The sequence below is a fragment of the Boleophthalmus pectinirostris genome, unplaced genomic scaffold (genome assembly GCF_026225935.1).
Source record: "Boleophthalmus pectinirostris isolate CB_2022bp ecotype Guang Dong unplaced genomic scaffold, ASM2622593v1 HiC_scaffold_22, whole genome shotgun sequence".
Classification (NCBI taxonomy): Eukaryota; Metazoa; Chordata; class Actinopteri; order Gobiiformes; family Gobiidae; genus Boleophthalmus; species Boleophthalmus pectinirostris.
The window spans coordinates 17,828,555-17,846,524 of NW_026571190.1; the positions used below are offsets into that span (position 1 = coordinate 17,828,555).

The window sequence follows — 17,970 nt, forward strand, 5'->3', positions numbered from 1 at the left end:
GCCTGGAGGTGGTCAGAGCCAGCCGGTCAGAGTTCTGTCTGAGGAGACTGTGGTGTCTGTACTGAGCACGCTCCATGAGGTCCTGGGCTCTAGTTTAGAGGCAGCCAAGATTCTGAGAGCGTCACAGGGAATAGAGAGACTTGTACTCATCAACAAAGACGGGTGAGTGCTTAAGTGCACCTGCGAGTGGTAAATACGTCTACATCATAGTTTGTTTGTTTTTTTGTTTTTTCCTAGACTAAAACTACGCTAAAAACTAAAAATAATTTTAGTCAAAAGGGTAAGACTAACTTAAACTCAAAATTATTAACACTGCACCTGACATGACAATCTAAAGAGTCCATAGTTTAAAAATAAGATTGAATGCATAGAACAGTTTCTAACTGTTAAAAATATTTGTTTTATTTTAATGGTTTGTATGGTTATGGTCCTAACAGCCACATGAAACAATATCATTCTCTGTACGCAAAAATGAGAGGTGTTTAACAAGCTTTAAAAAAAAAAAAAAAGTGGCACTATTACTCATGTATACTGACATAATGTTTTCCATGTGGAAGTATATTTAAATAAGGGAAAGGAAAACAAATGTAAAATCTGAGTTTTAAATTAGTGAAATCTAGGCCTGTAACGATAATCAATAAATCAATTAATCGTACAATAACTTTTAATGAGCTCGATAACTTTTCCGGCCGTGATAAATTCTGTTTGCATGCTTGGTTGTTTTCCTCGCTCTCTCTCGCTCTCAAAGAGGGTGAATGTTAGAAGGCTTCTATTGCTCTGACTCCTCTCGTTTAACAAGTGTAATGTCGCTTGAACCAACGTGCGCACATAGCCTGAGTGCAGAAAGTGCCGCTGTCTGTGTGGCTAACATGAACCCGCAACACAAGCTAGCGCCCCTGTCAGAGTGACAAAACAGTTCATCGCTGAGTGCCAGAACAAGTCACGATGCCGAATCAACACTGGTGAGTGGGACACGTCTTAATAGCCACGTGCGCCAAATGCAGCGACTGCGTTAACGATGAGAAGAAATGACTCAACCCCCAACAGCCGATAAAACCATACCCGAGCAACAGAACTAGCCTAGCCCCTGGGAGAGCCCGAAATCCCACAAGAAACCAACACGATACCAGACAGGACCGTGGCTCCCTCATAGCAAAACAGGATCCTGTGTTGCGGGTTAATACGAACATTTAAATGAGCAAAATCACGAGGCCACAGCAGCAGCCACAGAGAGAGTGGCCACTATATACCAATGTAAGTCAATGACTCAAATCACTTTTAAGGCCAGGTTTGTTAAGAGATTTAATAATCCATTTTATTTAATACTTTGGTTGTATTTGGTTCAGCAATGGTTTATTCAAGTGCATTTTTTTAACAACTCCTTGCTGTGAGCCAGACTACATTAGGCTAGTCCTGTGTTAACAAGTCTGTTTTATTTAGGCCTATTGTTTTTGGTTGTCTTACAGTTCCTATGTTAAATGTTTTTTAGAAAGTAAGGTTTATTGATCTTTGAAAGGGTGTATTTACATTTTTATTCCATGGTCAGTATAGTAGTTGAAATTGGTCTCAAATTGTCAATATTATCGTTTATCGCAATAAATTCTTGGTCAATTAATCGTCCAGCAAAATCTGTTATCGTTACAGGCCTAGTGACATCGTACACCTTATTCATGGATTTCAGGATGATTCATTAGCCCTTTTGCCACAGCAATTGAGAATTACTCACAAGAAGTCCTCAGTGACACATAAATATATATATATATATATTATAATTCCATTCAATTCATACAACAAAAAAATGTATCAAAGAAGTACTATTTTTTACTTAATTTAAATTTTTGTCCTTCTTGGTGCCTGTAGTAACCGTTCAGAGCGTGAGGTGCGGGGGGCCGGCCTAGTGCTGCAGACTGTGTGGGGATACAAGGAGCTGCGACGGGCCCTGGAGAAGGACGGCTGGAAGAAGACTGACTTCATGGTGAATCTGAACCACGTCAACCCCCCCAGCAGCACCCGCGCCAACGGAGGCTACGAGGAAAGCACTCAGCCGCTCATAGATAAAGGTACTGCTTGGGTTTACTATGTCTCAGTTGGGGAGTTTATATTGCATATTTTTTTGTTGGTATGATGATAGACTAATTATATGTCTATTACTGCACTGAACAAGGATATATAAATAAGTCATTAAATAAATACATTTAAAAATACACTATACAGAGAGTAGTTGGACAGTTTGGCACGATGATGACTGGGTGGCTAGGTTTGACTCCCAGGCGGGGTGTTCCGTTTGGAGTTTGCAGGTTTCTCCCTGTGTCTAGGTGCTGGGGCATTCATTCCTCAAACAACTGAAATGACGCACTATAGGTAAAATCCTCCAGCTGAGGTAGACCTGAATTAAGTCAGATGGGTCTCCTGGCCTGGCTCTGTGGCATCCACTGCTCCAGGAATGACAGAATGCCCCAGCAGAATTAATGAATAGGTCAAATGCAGGACAATAATCTTTACTTTGTAGATGTCAAATTGCAGTGCTTGTTCAATGTACATTTCTGCCATAGGAAAACAAATTTGTACTTTGCATTGGGATACACAGAATCAATAGTCTGATACTAACAATAGTCACTGAAACTCTTACTGTTTGTACAAAACTAATGTTATGTTTATTTTTGCCACACAGGGGCCAAAGGGGACAGAGAAATGATTCCAATGAATGACTTGGGACCAGGTAAGGCCAAATAAAAATTTTCTATTCTACTATTTTAAACTTTAAGATTAAGATTTTAAATGTATGCATTACAAAATTATAAATACTGTTTAATAAAATTACTGTTTAATATAATCATAACTTTCCATCTCTATAGATGCCTACTCCACACTGGATCAGAAAGGGAGAAAGAACACTCTGGATGACACACTCGAACCTGCTGACAAAGATGCGGTCCAGGTAAACTCAAGTCTCCTGTGAAGAATGCATGGTTTTAAAAAGCATTATTAGAACCTGTTACTTTATGGTTGCTGATCTAAACTTTATTGAGGACCAAAAATGAAATTAAAACAATTAAAGAACGAATTAAAGGAATACAAATAGAACTCCTGTACACATTTTTCCTCAACATTTTTACATTCATTTGTTTATGTATTTATATATTTCCTCATTGTTGTTTGTAGCATTGTGGGTAATAACAGCAGTAGCAGCATTTTTATGTGTATTATTCTTTTATATACATTATACCTTTATTTCCAGTTATGTCATTTTTGGTCCTCCAAAGAACATAAAGCATAGTTTGTGCAAAGTAGAATACCATACATTATCATTAGGAGGTAAAGCTCCTGCTTAATATGCTCATTCGCTTTGCAGCTATTTTCAGAGATGTTAGTGTTGAGTCTGTGCCAACACAAACTTAAATTTCTTATTATAAATTACTATTTAATACTTTGCAATTTCAAAATACTTAGTTAACATCTTAATTCAAGTTATGTTACACAGACCAATAAGCTCACATTGAGTTAAAAGTGTTTGTGAAGGGACATGTTCTTCCTCACACTCCCACGGACAGCATGTTGACGCATGTCCTCAGAGCTGTGTGCACATTATGTCTGCTGTGTCCTCTCCTGTAACAGATAATACTGGACTAATATAGGGCTTTGCTGATGGTTAGGTTTTACTCATGATTACAATTATACCTGGAATACATAATAATTATGGTGTAGTGAAAAAGTAAAAAAAAAAAAATTTTGTAAATAATATTTTATTTACTTGATACAATGAATATGTGTAATTACAGCATAAATATGACAGATTATAGTTAACGTGCCCAAGAAAGGTGACTCAGAAGACAATTACAAAAAATCATAACACAGAACAGTAAAAAGTGCTTAGAGATTTAGTTTTCCTTCATCAACAGTCCATTAAATGTGGACAGTGATGGACTTTCTTTGATGGTCAAAGGAACACTGTCCCTTTTGACAGACAGCAAAGAAGCACCACTTTTGGTCAGCTTGTGTTTCCCTCTAGTCATGGTGCCAGTGCCTGTCCCACTCATGGTCCTTCACTTAATGAAGTCTTTCAGTGGTGGCGTTCAAAACATTGAAGACAAAACATGAGTTTTAAAAAGGAACACAATTATCAAAACTGAGTAAACTATACTTTATCAAAAACAATGCAGTTGTGAAATGAGTATTTTTGTTTATCCAAGATTGTTATGGCCTTTTAAAAATACAGATTCTATGGGTTTAAAACATCCTTTAAAACAGCCTTTATCTTACAAAGCAGAAAACATGAGCTATGTAACTTTTTCATCACCTACGTGTCTTCTTGGATATGCTATTGTTTCACATGAAATATTCCATAGTATGGCATTAAACTTTCTTTCATTTAATTGATTACCTCTGTTTATATTGCACTTACCTTGAAAACATCTTTATCGTGAGCAGGGTCACCTATCCATAGATCTGTCTTGAACTTGGCCTGCTTGCATTATCTGCATGTTTCCTTATATAGAGATAACTTTAAAGCAATACTGTGGAACATTCCAGGCAAAGCAATAATGTAAGTGGCAGACTTGTTAAAAAGGTGCATAATGTAACTTTTCTGGACAACAAATTCTTATCAACCACATGGACCAGTTCATATGCTACAAATTTATATTTAAATGTACATAAATATTTATTTTTTTAAAAATTGTTTCAATTGTAATCCAAATAATCATGATCAACTTTTTTCATACTCATAGCATTCCTAACTAACATGTTTTTACCTTCTTTCTTTCTTTCATAAACGTTGTTCTTTTCCCTCTAATACTCTATCAATATCTGTTTAAAACTCCTCACCCTGCTCTGCTCCTTTCCACACTTGTGTCTCTTCAGGGAGGGATGTATGAGAGACAAGCCTCTTTGCCTCTCTTGGATTCTTACGATGGTTAGGCCACACCCACTGTTCACTGCATGTCCCGCATGGTATGTGTGTCCTGCTACAGCACTCGCTCATTCAACGGCCTTGTACTTTACTTTATGTTTGTGTCAGATAAACAGTGACCGTCTGTCTTGTACATACACTGTAATGTACTGTATTTATCAATCGCCCCCTGCTGGTGACAACTATGTTTTGGTCATTGTGTATTGTTCATTTGATTTTTTTCCCCCTATTCAGTTTATGTTCACAGCAGAGGTGGAAAGAAAATTGTGTAACGTGCATTATGAGCAAAAGTACATGTAATTAAAAAGGTCATTTATTTATTTTTTTTTTTTTTCAAATTTTAAAAATGTATCAACTGTTATGGGTCACGCCATATTCCTTTGACATCCTATGCCGTTATTGCTAAAATAATATACTTTTAAAATAAGTTTCATTTAAATGAACAAATTCAATTTAAAACACTGTGAGTAGTTTAGCTATTATGAGAATACAGTATACCGTATATACTTTTCTCCCATTCACACTAAATTCTAAATATTGCAATACTAAATTATGATGCCAGCTTTTATTGAAGTAATAATACATTGTATTAATGCATAATTTTGTTTCTACACAGATTATGGAGTTTATACATACAATATGTTGAAAATAAATATTTGTATACTATATTCCTACATATTTCATTGCATTTATATAAGAGACAGTTATAGTGATTGGTTTGTACTGCCTTCAGTATTCAGAAATCGTAGCTTAGCCCTGTCTTATATTTTTTGTAAATAATTATTCCACCTTTGCTTTGCTGAGTATATTATTTTTATGGTGAACCTAATTTAAATGCGTTAACTATCTTGTCCTAGCATGCCCACCTCCCATAGACCACTTTCAACAACACATTCCCGTTACTTATGTCTTTTCTCTTATTTGCAGAAAAACTGATCGTGTGCATCACCAGACGACAGCCTCCTCCCACCTACTGCCCTTGCTGAATAAAATGGAGGACCACTTCTAAACCAATGACTCTTGATCTCCATTTGTGCATCTGATCTTCTGTCTTTCCTCAAAATCTATCACAAAATTGCTTCTCTCTTCCTCCTCCTCCTCCTCCTACCATTTACATTCCTCCTCCGTTGTGGCTCTCCTGTGGATAACTGGACATTAACTAAAAAAAAAAAGACACTTTATTCTTAGCTTCTTCAACATGCAACAAACACTATGGAAAAACACTAAATGTAAAGAAAGACATCTTTGCTGAACTTTATTTTGTTTAAGCATTGTCTAATTACAACAAACTATGGGATCCAAATGGGACACTTTCTTTGCTGGTAATCTAGAGGAATACATATTACTGTTTTGGAAGAGAAAAAAAATGAGGGAATGTGTATTTTTCTGTAATGTTTAAACTAAATAGTTCCTGACAAAAAAATGATCTTCATTAATCTCCTAATCTCAAACTTGTGCTACTTTATTATTCAGTTGTGGTTCTCTTGCTTTTCGCACTGTACCAATTTTTTGTACATGTGCCAAAATGTTCCTGCTACTGCCGCATCTGCCAATACAAATGCATTAATATTTTGAATTTATATAATGCTCACAGCCTTTACAAATATGCATATTTGATTCACTTTACCAAAATGCATGAAATTGCTGCATTTTATGGTCATGAATGTCGCCTGTAGATTCAGATGGTCCTAAGCTAACTCATTTTTTTTGTCAAGTTCACAACAATTAGTAAAATTTTATGGAAAAGTACAATTTTAGTAGTTACATTTACAAATTAAACCTCATGCATATCTAAGCAGGCATTGAACAAGAATAAGACAAAATGGCCCAACCTCTTACAATGTAAAAAGATCCACACAAAATGTGAAATATTTTAATTGAGATTAAATATGTATATTCGGTTAATCAGATATCGAATAGGTTATTCATATATTTCAGATTGATGAAAAATGTGCACTGTTGCCGTTACAGTTAACAATTCAAAACAAAATATTAAAAGACTGAACCCATTAATATTTGGTTTTCACAAATTAAACAACAATTTTAATATATTATTCTGTGTATTCTCACATCTACTGCTTAGAGTACTTAGAATTTAAAATTTTCATTGCTTAACTTTTTATATTGCCTGCTTGTTTCCATGAAGATGTTACTGCTACGTAGTATGGCATTAAACATATCCAAATTAATATTTCATCCATTAGAGGTGTTTTCCTCCTTATAAATGCCTTTTTAATACATACATTCTTACTGTGAGCGGGGATTCCTCTACACAGATCTGACCTGCAACTTGGCCAGTTGGCATCATTTGCTTGTCGCCATGGAGATGAATAAGTTCAGTGCCAAACTGTGGAACATTCTAGGCAAAGCAATAACATTTCCACAGAGATGAACAAGTAGGTGGTGTACACTTACTCAGTTACTCAGAGCATGTTTAATCTATCTATTAAAAGAACTACTTTTCCATGATATTTAAATTAATTGCTGGACTGTACATGTAATGAGTTTGTTGAAAAATCCTTTAATAGTTAACTATTGTTGCAGTTAATCTATTCCCTGTATGTTCCTTAACTTTGTAACATTTGAGGGATATTGCTGCAGTGAGACTAATGTTGTGGGGTCCTTTCTAACTTCAGGTCTATATTCGTATTGAATGTGTACATATAAAATGTCGGTAACAGTGTCTTAATAGTGGGCCAATGGAGTGCCTCTGTGTCCTGCTTAACACTATACAACGTAACTAAAATCAATGTCTTTTACTCGACTTGATATAAGTTGAGCTGAACTTTTCTACTCAAGATAACGGTTAATATGTGAACTTAATGTTACGTATGATTCTTGTGGGATTGGCATTTTATAAGGTATTAACCTCCACTGTTCAAACGTGTAGTTCAAACTCTACAAAAGCAGTGTTTTGTCTGCTAACCTTTGCTTTTCCTGTCAAAAATAACCTAATGCAAATTGAGGTGTACATAATTACATTAAGCATAGGGGGTTAACCATCTTTTCCAATACATTTTGTTGCTTTTTCTTGTATTTGTTTCTTTAGCCAATCCAAACACTACAAAGTTGCCTTTAAGAGTGGACTGACAAAGAGGACATTTGGGGAGAGCAAGGGTTAGTTAAATTAATTGGTGTAATTACGGAGGCAAAGACCAGAATTTGCTATAGTTAAAATGGAGTAAAAAATAAAAATAAAAAAGCACATTTAAACTATATATACCAGAGAATATTTGTTAATTTTAATGCTTTTATGTATTTTTGTGTTTCTTTTTATATTGATTTTTGGTTTAATTTTTTTTGGGTGCTTTGGGTGAACGCATATGCAATCAGTTGTAGTTTGATTCAACAGTTTGTATTAATTAAATGCAAAAAAAACTCTTTCAGCCTTCAACATACTGGAAACACTAATGACAAGAAAATCTGATTATTGTTATGCCTTGGCTCTTAAAGTTGCACATCATTTATGAATGAAACATGTAACTAGCAATACTGTTTTTAATAAAAGAGAAAATGATTTTTCAAATAAGAGTATGTTTGATTTTTCTTTTGTGTGGCCAGTAGATGTCACTGTCAACACTGGGTGGACATTTAGCAAAAGGGTAATTATTCAAAAGGATGTTAAAACTTCAGTATTTGGAGACAGTTCCCAGTCCAAAAATCAGGATTTCTACAAACTGCAGCACTATAGGCCAGCACGTAAGCGGAAATCTGGATGTTTTTTAAGTTTTGTTTTTTTTTATGTTTGGAGCAATCAGAATAATCAAACATTGAATACCCATTTAACGCTACGATAAATGCACTCGTAAGTTTTGAAAAACATGCTTGTGTAGACGTATTTTAATAGTTTGACATTAATTATATGAAAACAAACTGCCAAATGTTTCAGTGGCTAAAACAAAGTATAATATTTGTCTCAGTCTGTTAAAACCATTGTCAATTGGTTGTCATTGTCACTATTCACTATATAAAAGAATATACACATGTACGGGCTATGGTCAAAACATGTATTAATGTTGCTAATAAATTTGTGAATTTAATCAGTGCATTAACGATTCAGATAAAAGTTAATTGTTTCTTTGTTGGATGCAATTGTGGAGCTCCACGTGTTTTTTCAAAGTCAGTGGTGATGCTATGCTAATTGTGCTAACTACCGACAAGACAAGTACTTCTGTTTTATGTTTTTGAAACACATGGAAACCCCCAAAATTGGCATATTCTCACATTCACAATGAGCTTCTTTTCTGAATCAGATCAATGACTAAATTTAAGGTTATACTTCAACGCTGTTTGATTTCTTTACCATTTATGTCAGTTCAAATGTAGACATGCGGAGGTACTGGTTGCCAGATTATGAGAAGAAGCTCATTGGGGAGCTGCAAAGACAACAGAACAGCGCTCAGTTCTGCGACACTTTACTGCAAACAGAAGGTAAGAGACTGTGCAGCTAGATTGGTGGTCCACTAACTAAAAAGGGTGTGGTTCACACCTCAATTTTCAGTTTTTGGTGGAGTTGTGTCCTTGGGCAAAACACTAACCCACCCTGCCGCCGCTGCCCACATTGGTATGAAAGTGTGATTTGTTCTATAAAGTAATACACCATGAAACGCCAAGGAAAGCTGTAGACTCAAACTTTTCTCACCAAGTACCACCAAGAAAGTATTTGGCCGTCACCACCAGATCTGAAATAGGTCTATAATAGGACTATTTTAGGTCTAAACTAGTGCTAGACCAGTGTCCATTGGCACAATATAAGCTAAAAACACACTCTCTTTTAATTATGCTGTACATAGTAGGCTATTTTTCCTTCTATTGTTTCTGCAGGTATTTCCATCCCCACCCACAGCAGTGTCCTGGCCGCTCTGAGCCTGCACCTGTCCCATAGACTGTCGACCTCTTCCCCGCCCCCTGCTGTTCAGAAGCACACGCTGCAGCTCCACACTTTGAAGCCGCATATTCTTTTAAAACTGATTGGTTTGTTGTACTCCGGAGAGCTTGAGGTTAGCGGTGTCGTGGAGCAGAGAGATGTACTAGCAGCTGCTCATTTGTTTGGGCTCCCTGATCTAGTTGAGAGAGAAAAAGTTGAAGTTAGAAATGATCAGAATGGTTGCAAAGACTGTAAGAGGGTTGAAATTGAGAAAAGAGATGCACAAATTCAGGTTTCACCGAGAAGCTTTTGTGTATCTATTGGCACACAGACAAGTACATCCAATTCTGAGAATCAAGAGACTGCTTCCTTATCTTATGTTCATCAGAGTTGTGGCAGTGTTGAAAACGTTGGAATTAACACATCAGATAACTCAACTTCCACAGCTTGCACAGAACATTCAAAGACATACAGTGAAGAAGAGTCAGTTTTAGAAAGATCGACAAGTGCAACACTCAGTTTGTCTTGTCCAAGTGAAAATATGACGTTGCATCTTTCACCAAGCGAGGATTCAATTTGCTCAAGGCTTCAGGAAGGAGAGACCCAGCCAACCCAACCCGAGACCAGTGCGCCGTGCATCTTTGGCAGTCCAGAACTGGTGGAGGAAGAGGAGGAAGAGTCAGAGGTCTGGGAATTAAAAGTGCCAGAAAATAAAGAGAAAACTAACCAGGAAACCAGGAAGGAGGGGGCTGGTGTAGTTAAAAAAAGGCAAGTTTGTAAAAAAGTGGCCACCAAAAGTCTGGAGAAGATGCAGGAGATGATGGAGGCTACACAGATTTCAATCAAGGTTAGAGCATTTTCTTTTTATGCAACTTAAGAAATTGATTAGGATTTTACCAAGAGCAAAAAATGGGGAACTGAAAATAAAAATCAGAAATCAAAACAAAAATGGCTGAAAATAAATTCCTAATAGTATATGAACTGTCATTTTGGGTGGTATTATGCTTTGGACAAGGAACACCTAAATATTTTTTCTCACACTGCCTATTGCAATTCATGTATAATAGCATACTGTATTGGACCATCAAAACTAAGTACACCTTCTTTAAGTATCCAGTAACTAAAGATGTTTTAATCATGTTTTTTTCTTCACTCTGAGCAGGTGAAGTTAAGGAGGAAAGGGACCAAGGAGGAGATGTGGGAGGTGGTGAATCTGCAAGAAACGGATGCTTTTTCAGATTCTATCTCTCTTAGAACGGTAAAATGAACCCTTAAATATATAATTTTTATGTTATCTGTCAGCATTGTATATTGTTTTTCTTTAGGATAATTGTAAAAGGCCACAGGGAGAACTTACAGCTGGCCAACCCTGTCCATCCACTGATCAAGCCCCTGAACTCATCACCAGCTCTCCTAAACCAGGACCTCTCACTCGCCTTGCATCCGGTGAGTCAGTGAGTGCCCCAAGTGGTAACCCTGTGGCACTACATCCATCCCGTCTTGTAGAGGAGACAGATGAGCAGATAGAGAAGCTGCTGGAGGACATCATGATTGGCCTGAACATACTGCCAAATATTAACAAAAGAAATGACAAGTCCAGGGTTCTAGATCTGAACCACGAAGGACCCTCCCAGGTCCAGAAGGACTGTGCTTGTTGTGAAGACAATGGGGATCAGCATGGCAACTACTCAACAGAAACAGGTATATTATACATACTGTCTACATTTTCTAATGATATTAAAAATAAAAGTATTTATATATTGCTAAAGTAGCAAAAACTCAAAATGCATTTATAAATACAGTATAAAGGTGCATGTATCTTTTATGGTTTGTCCTGCCTGCTTGCCTGGAATGTTCCAATTATGACATTATGACGTTTTCAGTTCTTCTGTGAACTGGGCCTCCTCTACATAGACCTGACCTATAAACTGGCCTAGTGGTGCCACCTTCCTAAATTGACAAATAAGTTGAATGCCATACTGTGGAACATTCCATGCAAGCAGGTAACAGATCCTCCACTAGAAAAGTTACACAGTACTATTGGTAGTACAGTAGTAATATTTATTATTTTTCATTATATTTTTCCTGTGTGAAAAGTTACACAGTACTATTGGTAGTACAGTAGTAATATTTATTATTTTTCATTATATTTTTCCTGTGTTGCTGCTTTAGGTGATTCTGGGTGCATTGTCGATCCTCCTTCAAAACCATGTGGCCCCAACAGTGAATTGAGCCTGAATAATTCTTGCACCTCTGCTGGAAGAGGAGATAGTCCCCAAAACTCACCATGTACAAAGGCATCTCCCTGCCTGTTCGCAGCTAACACAGAATGTAATCCCCCAGAAAACCCAAACATCCTGGAGTTTCTACCCATTTCCACAGAAAATGAGGACAGTTTGTTTTCTATGGCTGATCTTCAGTTTCTCCCATGTCTGTCTCCTTTAGATTCTAACAATAATTCAACCAATGAGAATAAAACCCCAGCTTACTCATCTCTACCTGGGCGAACCTGGCTTATGGACAGTCCTAGATCACTACAGTTTCCATTGGCAACTATTGCTAGTACAAGTAGTGGCTGTAAGGAAAAGGGAAGCAATAATGAGACAGATGCCCTACTTACTAGCAAACAAAAAGTGTCAAAAAAAAAGGATAACAATGTAACACCTGCAAAAAGGAGGTGCCCAAATCTTGGTATAAATAAGTCTTATAAGGATTTAAAAGTGAAAACTGATGGTAATGTTAACTTGAGTCACTGTTTGGTGAGTTTGTCAAGCAATAATGTGCTTGCAAAAGACAGAACGAGTCCCACCACTGCATCACCAAGCAATGGAAGCGAACCACAGACTATGATAACAAGATGTTTAAGATCGAAGACCAAAACTAGTGAGACTACTTTGAGAAAAACGCCAATCAGGACAAGAAGAAAATTGCAGTGTAGTCCTAGCTCTCCAGAAATGTCTTCCCCCAATCCTGAAATGAGTAAAAATGAAAGAAAGCGTGGAAGACCAAGAAAAAGGATTGTAAATAAGGAGAAAAGTGAGCAACAAATTCAAAATACAAGTTTGAACAGGACAGATGAAGTACCAAGCCGAGCTAAAAGGCCCAAACAGGAAGAAGACATTGAAGAAGGTCCCTCAGAACAGGTGGATAGTTCATTTGATGCAAAAACAGATGACAATCGTATAGTTACAGCAGAGAAGAAACCTCGTATGGTGAGCCTGAAGGAGTTTCAAGAACTTATCAAACGCAAACATTTGAAAACACAACGTACAAAAGACAAGAGTGAGAAAGAACAAAGCAAACATGTGGAAAATTGTGAAAGGGGGGATGCAGTTAGGGCAGACTCAATTCGGGAAACGGATGTTGCTAATACCCATTCAGCCAATACTGATGTGATAGAAGACAGTGACGAACAGCCCCTAAGCAAACTATGTTCAAAACAGTCGGCAAATGCTCAAAAGACTCCACCTCCAGTAGACAACTGCACCAGCTCCATCAATGAGTTGAGTAATTTATCTGAAATCAGTGACCAGTCTGAGATCTGCATCGAAGTCATCCCCAAAGAGGTGACCAAGCTCTCAGAAGAAATGGAAGCGGATCAAAGGACAATGCCACAGCTGTTTGATGATGGTGAGTTTAAAGTTAGGCTTCATTAAGGCTGCGCTTTGTATACCATCCACTAGCTTTACAAAACAAGAGTGTCTACCTAGATTAGTTGGGCATAACTTTAAGTTTTAAAAAGAGACTAGTGGATGTTAATATTATTTATCAAGTAATGAAACTGACAGAGCGTAATTACTCATCTACTCTTGTCAAATATTTTTCCTTGTGGATCAATTTGTGCTTGACCTGCGTCTTACTTGATTAAGAGCCTAATTCCAATGACCTGTCCTTAAGATAAAAGGTATATAAGTTCAATAATTAATACTGCTGCTGTATATATTGTTTCTAAAATATTATTTTAGAATATTTTAAGTATAAATGGGATAAACTCTTGTGCCTCAATGCCTTGCTAGATAAAAACAAAAACAAAAACAAAAAAAGGAATTCAAGCCTGCAATAATTATGTTCTGAATCTAATGCATGCAGTTTTACTGAAAATGTATCAAATAAAAGTAAATAATATAAAAATGTTAAGTGATGAGTGTTAATAGTTAAAGAAATAATGGCATTAATGTCTTGATCTTGGGAAAAAAAACAACAACTTGTAATTGACCTGTCTTCTTGACTTTTTCCTGTAGTTGTCACAGGCTGTCAAAGTGAAAATGAACTCACCATTGACGATTCATTCCAACACACTGCAGCACACTTTGAAAACGACACCTCGGCAAACAACAGTTCAGACTTATATGAATCCAAACACAGTGATGCCAAGAACTCAAAAGAAACGGAGCTGAGTACCAGGAGCTCAGGCGGTCTTCAGAATGACGAGGAAGACGTGGACATTCTACTTCATTCTCCAGATCGAACTTCAGTAACAACAGAGGGTCAAAAATCTGTGGAAATCTCCCATGATGAAGAGGAGGAAGAGGAAGAGGATAGTAACGATGTTGACGTGACTGGAAGTGAGACAGATGCATAAAGGCTTTGTATGTGTGAAACTTTTAATGTTCACTATGCAGATTTTTTGTTCTAGTAAAACACCCATTGAAATGTCAACATTCAGAGACTTGCCATGCTGCTAAATCAAATTATGTTCATATTCTAGATGTTACTTTTCTATTTTGTTTTCAACTTGACCTCAGTATCTCATTTTTATATTTAAATGATATGCTAATAGTCTTTACTTTTACCATTTGAGCATTTTGTTTGTTTTATTTAATTGTACGTTTGTGGCATGAGTTTTTTTTTTTAAAGAATAAAGGTTTATTACTTTTATTTAGTTTATTATTACAACTTAACAGAAATATATTTTGTGCATCTGTATCTAAATAAATATAAATATAAAATACTTGTATACAGTTTGATTAGTTGTTTTTGTTGTTACGTTTTGCCATTTTATTGTGGAAAAATCAAAATTACATAACATTTTAATGATAATTTTGTAATAATAATAATAATGCTAATAATTTTCATGGATCTATTAAACTTTTTTTTTTTTTATCTACATGGTTTTAACAGAAGTACCAGTAGAGGGCGCGCTAATTTATGGTCACTTTGAATGTAACTTTATTGACACCGGAAGTAGTGAGTGAAGCTCCACACGTGCGGTTTGTTCAGGATTTGAAGGTTATAGCCGAGGCAGCGGACAGGTTCAGGTGGTCTGTCCGCAGAGTGAGGGCTAAAGCCGGGTGAGAGTGACCGGGAATAGTGTGTGAGCGGCGGACAGACGCAGACATGGATCCTATGAAGGCGCAGCAGCTTGCGGCGGAGCTGGAGGTGGAGATGATGGCTGACATGTACAACCGGTAAACCCACACAATAGCTAATACTGACCAATTTAGAAGCAACATTTTGCAGTTTGATTATTATAATGTCCCAGACGGAACATTTAGGAGGATGTGACCGACCTACTCTTCAAGACACATTGGTATACTGGGTTGTGTAACAGCCATCTGCGGAACATGCACGTGAATTATATTAGAGCCGCACCACAGACTGTATATATCTTTATACACTCTATGAAGGTCACTCCTTTTTCAAACTGAATGTAGCTTTGCATTTATTGTTGTAATTTGTATAATTAAACATTTAATTTAAGGTTTGATATTGTCTCATATACAGAGATAGCGGCCTATAGTAGCCTAAATATGCAGAGGGTCAATATGCCAAACATACCTGTATCTAATGTCTTTAAGAGAGTGACTGCAGACCTCTACCAGAGTGCACCTCACTCTCCACCGGCATAGCCCTCCCAATTTTCCATTAGTTTATGCTATAAACAACTTAATTGCACGTTCTTTAAGTTGTTGCCTTGGATCATCTGTCTATTAAAGGCCATTAAAAGTTATAAAGCTCATTTCAATTTCTTTAGAGCAAAGCTGTAAACTATTTTATTATTTTTTTGATTAAATGTCTTTGAAGTACTTCAAGTACTTATGATTTGCTTGCTCCCATTATAAGCCGTGTAGATTCCCACAACAACTTGTAGCTGTTGAAGTAGTAGCCTGAGCGATTCTAAACATTCCTTGTCTCAGTCCTGCAAATTATTGGACTACTGACCTTAACCCCAAATCTGTCATTTTTCAGATTCAACTGAATATGTTTCTGAACCCTTTGTGGCACATACAAATGGCTCGGCTCTTTGTGAGGCTGAGGCTCTATATTTTTGCCCTCTGTTGTCTGATCTAATATAATGGGAACAAGCTATGAATGAGTCTGATTTCAGATCCGACCTGGATTATTTTTGTGACTCTTGTACTTCTGGGCACTATTATTTTTATGACTTTAAGGATATATAGGCTATAACTGTCTGGAGGTTTTCGGTTTTGACAATTCCCATGTCAAAGCTGATGCACATGTCAAAAAAATTACGTAGGTAGGGGAAAAAGTCCAGTCAATATAAAAGTTGTATTCAACTTTTGTGAATTTTATTTATTTATTTATTTATTTTTGGGGTACAGAGTGGTCCTGATTCTTTTTTATTTCTTCATATTTTCAGATGGCGGATAAAAAGAAATTCAAAGGGCCCTCAGACTCTACACTATAAAACATAATTTTATCTCTGTTCTTTTGATCTTTATCGTTCTGGTTACTATTTCTGTCTGACGTACAATTTATGCTTTACCATTTCAGAATGACAAATGCGTGCCATCGGAAGTGTGTTCCTCCACATTACAAAGAGGCAGAGCTCACCAAAGGAGAGTCTGTGTGTTTGGACCGATGTGTGGCCAAATACTTGGACCTTCACGAGAGACTGGGGCGCAAACTGACCGAACTGTCCGTGCAGGATGAGGAGATGATGAGGAAAGGGGCTGTCGGGAGCGGATAAAAGGAAAATGATTTAAAACAACAAAATATATAACATGACTAGTGGGAAGCAACAGGGGATTTTTGCTCGAAATGGGAAACTGAAATAAAAAAACAGGAAGTACTCTCTCAAGTGGGACTGAGCAGAAGCATGATAAGAAAGAGTTACCTGTTTGTCTTCAAATAAAAAAAAGTTGGACTGAATATGCTTCTAGCCATGGACTGTATGTAGTTGCCAATTGGAAGACACATTTTTATCTTCCACCATCACAGTTGATTGTTTGTGTGAATATTTGGCAGGTCAAAGAATTCAACCAGATCCTCAATTTTGTTTCTTCGCTCGAAACAATATTTTAAGTTTTATTTCTTGCGAAACACTTTTTGAGATGCTCTTAAGACTGCTTCAGTAGGATGGTTAACAACTTGATCAAGCTGTTATGTAGGCAATGTCTATTTACAGTAAACTGATGGACAAAGCTGGATGCACTGAAGTCTAGAAGTCTTTATAAACGCACTATGCATTGTTTAGTCTATGAGAAGAACTTGATCTTTCTCTGTTGTACTGGATTTTCTGATTACTTATAGCAGGAGTGTCAAACTCATTTTGGTCCGGGGGCCGTATCCAACCTACTTTGATCCTAAAGGGGCCGGATCAGAAAACTCATGGCATATAAACCCCAAAAATAATAAGTTCAAATAATTGCGCAGAGAAACGCAAATCTATTACAGAAATCTTTTTTAATTGATGAACTCTTTCTTTTACAAAATATTATAATATTATGAAAAAAAAATGCTATTTCAACACAATGTTTTAACATTAACTTGTATGCAAATAGGAATAAGTAAATTTTTCTTGGAAAATCCTGCACTCGGCGTCCACTTTTCTCATGTTGGACATTTTGCTGATGAGGGTGTCATCTTCATTTGTGCTGCTCTGGTGGGAGGGGCCACGTACAGAGGCGCTGGAGACGCTGCTATGCTAAGCGGAACAGAAAATTACCAATATTTTAATAGAAAATATGATTCAAATATTTTAGTAGAAAATCAGATGAGGTCCAGATTAAAGGTCTTGGAGGGCTGGATCCGGCCCCCGATCCTTATGTTTGACACCTGTGACTTATAGGATATTTACATAAATGATGTGAGAACTATTTTGTGCTTTGTCTGTGGACCATGTATTGATTTTTTTTCTGTTTTATTTGTAGGATTTTTTATCTTCATATTCAAAGTCACATAATGTTTAAATGTCAGTTGTCTCAAATAAACCAATACAATTATAAATCAT

The 17,970-nt window shown here is 36.7% G+C and overlaps 3 protein-coding genes across 12 annotated transcripts in view; all 3 read left to right on the forward strand.

Annotated features, from left to right (window-relative positions):
- The window catches only part of ctnnd1 (catenin (cadherin-associated protein), delta 1), a 35,163-nt gene extending 26,725 nt beyond the window's left edge, over positions 1 to 8,438 (forward strand). For 7 of the 8 annotated variants that reach the window (XM_055157781.1, XM_055157782.1, XM_020941264.2 and 4 more), the window contains 6 exons: positions 1 to 162; positions 1,861 to 2,060; positions 2,672 to 2,719; positions 2,856 to 2,938; positions 4,861 to 4,950; positions 5,837 to 8,438. The exon at positions 1 to 162 is cut by the window's left edge and continues 34 nt beyond it. In XM_055157781.1, coding sequence (XP_055013756.1) covers positions 1 to 162; positions 1,861 to 2,060; positions 2,672 to 2,719; positions 2,856 to 2,938; positions 4,861 to 4,917 — 550 coding nt within the window. In that variant the 3' untranslated portion in view covers positions 4,918 to 4,950; positions 5,837 to 8,438. The remainder of the gene's footprint in view (positions 163 to 1,860; positions 2,061 to 2,671; positions 2,720 to 2,855; positions 2,939 to 4,860; positions 4,951 to 5,836) is intronic. The other variant, XM_055157783.1, reaches the window with a different exon arrangement.
- Positions 8,439 to 8,497: 59 nt separating this feature from the next.
- LOC129410257 (uncharacterized) lies at positions 8,498 to 14,604 on the forward strand. Of its 3 annotated transcripts, XM_055157780.1 has the most exons (8): positions 8,547 to 8,714; positions 9,225 to 9,340; positions 9,734 to 10,623; positions 10,939 to 11,034; positions 11,102 to 11,222; positions 11,283 to 11,477; positions 11,949 to 13,406; positions 14,018 to 14,604. In XM_055157780.1, exons 1-8 carry the CDS (start codon positions 8,707 to 8,709, stop codon positions 14,356 to 14,358), a joined length of 3,225 nt encoding a protein of 1,074 aa, XP_055013755.1. In that variant the 5' UTR covers positions 8,547 to 8,706; the 3' UTR covers positions 14,359 to 14,604. The 3 variants fall into 3 exon arrangements, with proteins under 3 accessions (XP_055013754.1, XP_055013755.1, XP_055013753.1); XM_055157779.1 differs by having other exon boundaries at positions 8,498 to 8,608; positions 11,102 to 11,477; XM_055157778.1 differs by having other exon boundaries at positions 11,102 to 11,477.
- A 341-nt stretch (positions 14,605 to 14,945) lies between these two features.
- Positions 14,946 to 17,969, forward strand: timm10 (translocase of inner mitochondrial membrane 10 homolog (yeast)). The gene is made up of 2 exons (XM_020941287.2): positions 14,946 to 15,184; positions 16,512 to 17,969. The coding sequence occupies exons 1-2, from the start codon at positions 15,114 to 15,116 to the stop codon at positions 16,705 to 16,707; spliced, it is 267 nt and encodes an 88-aa protein (XP_020796946.1). The 5' UTR covers positions 14,946 to 15,113; the 3' UTR covers positions 16,708 to 17,969.
- Position 17,970: the final 1 nt, after the last annotated feature.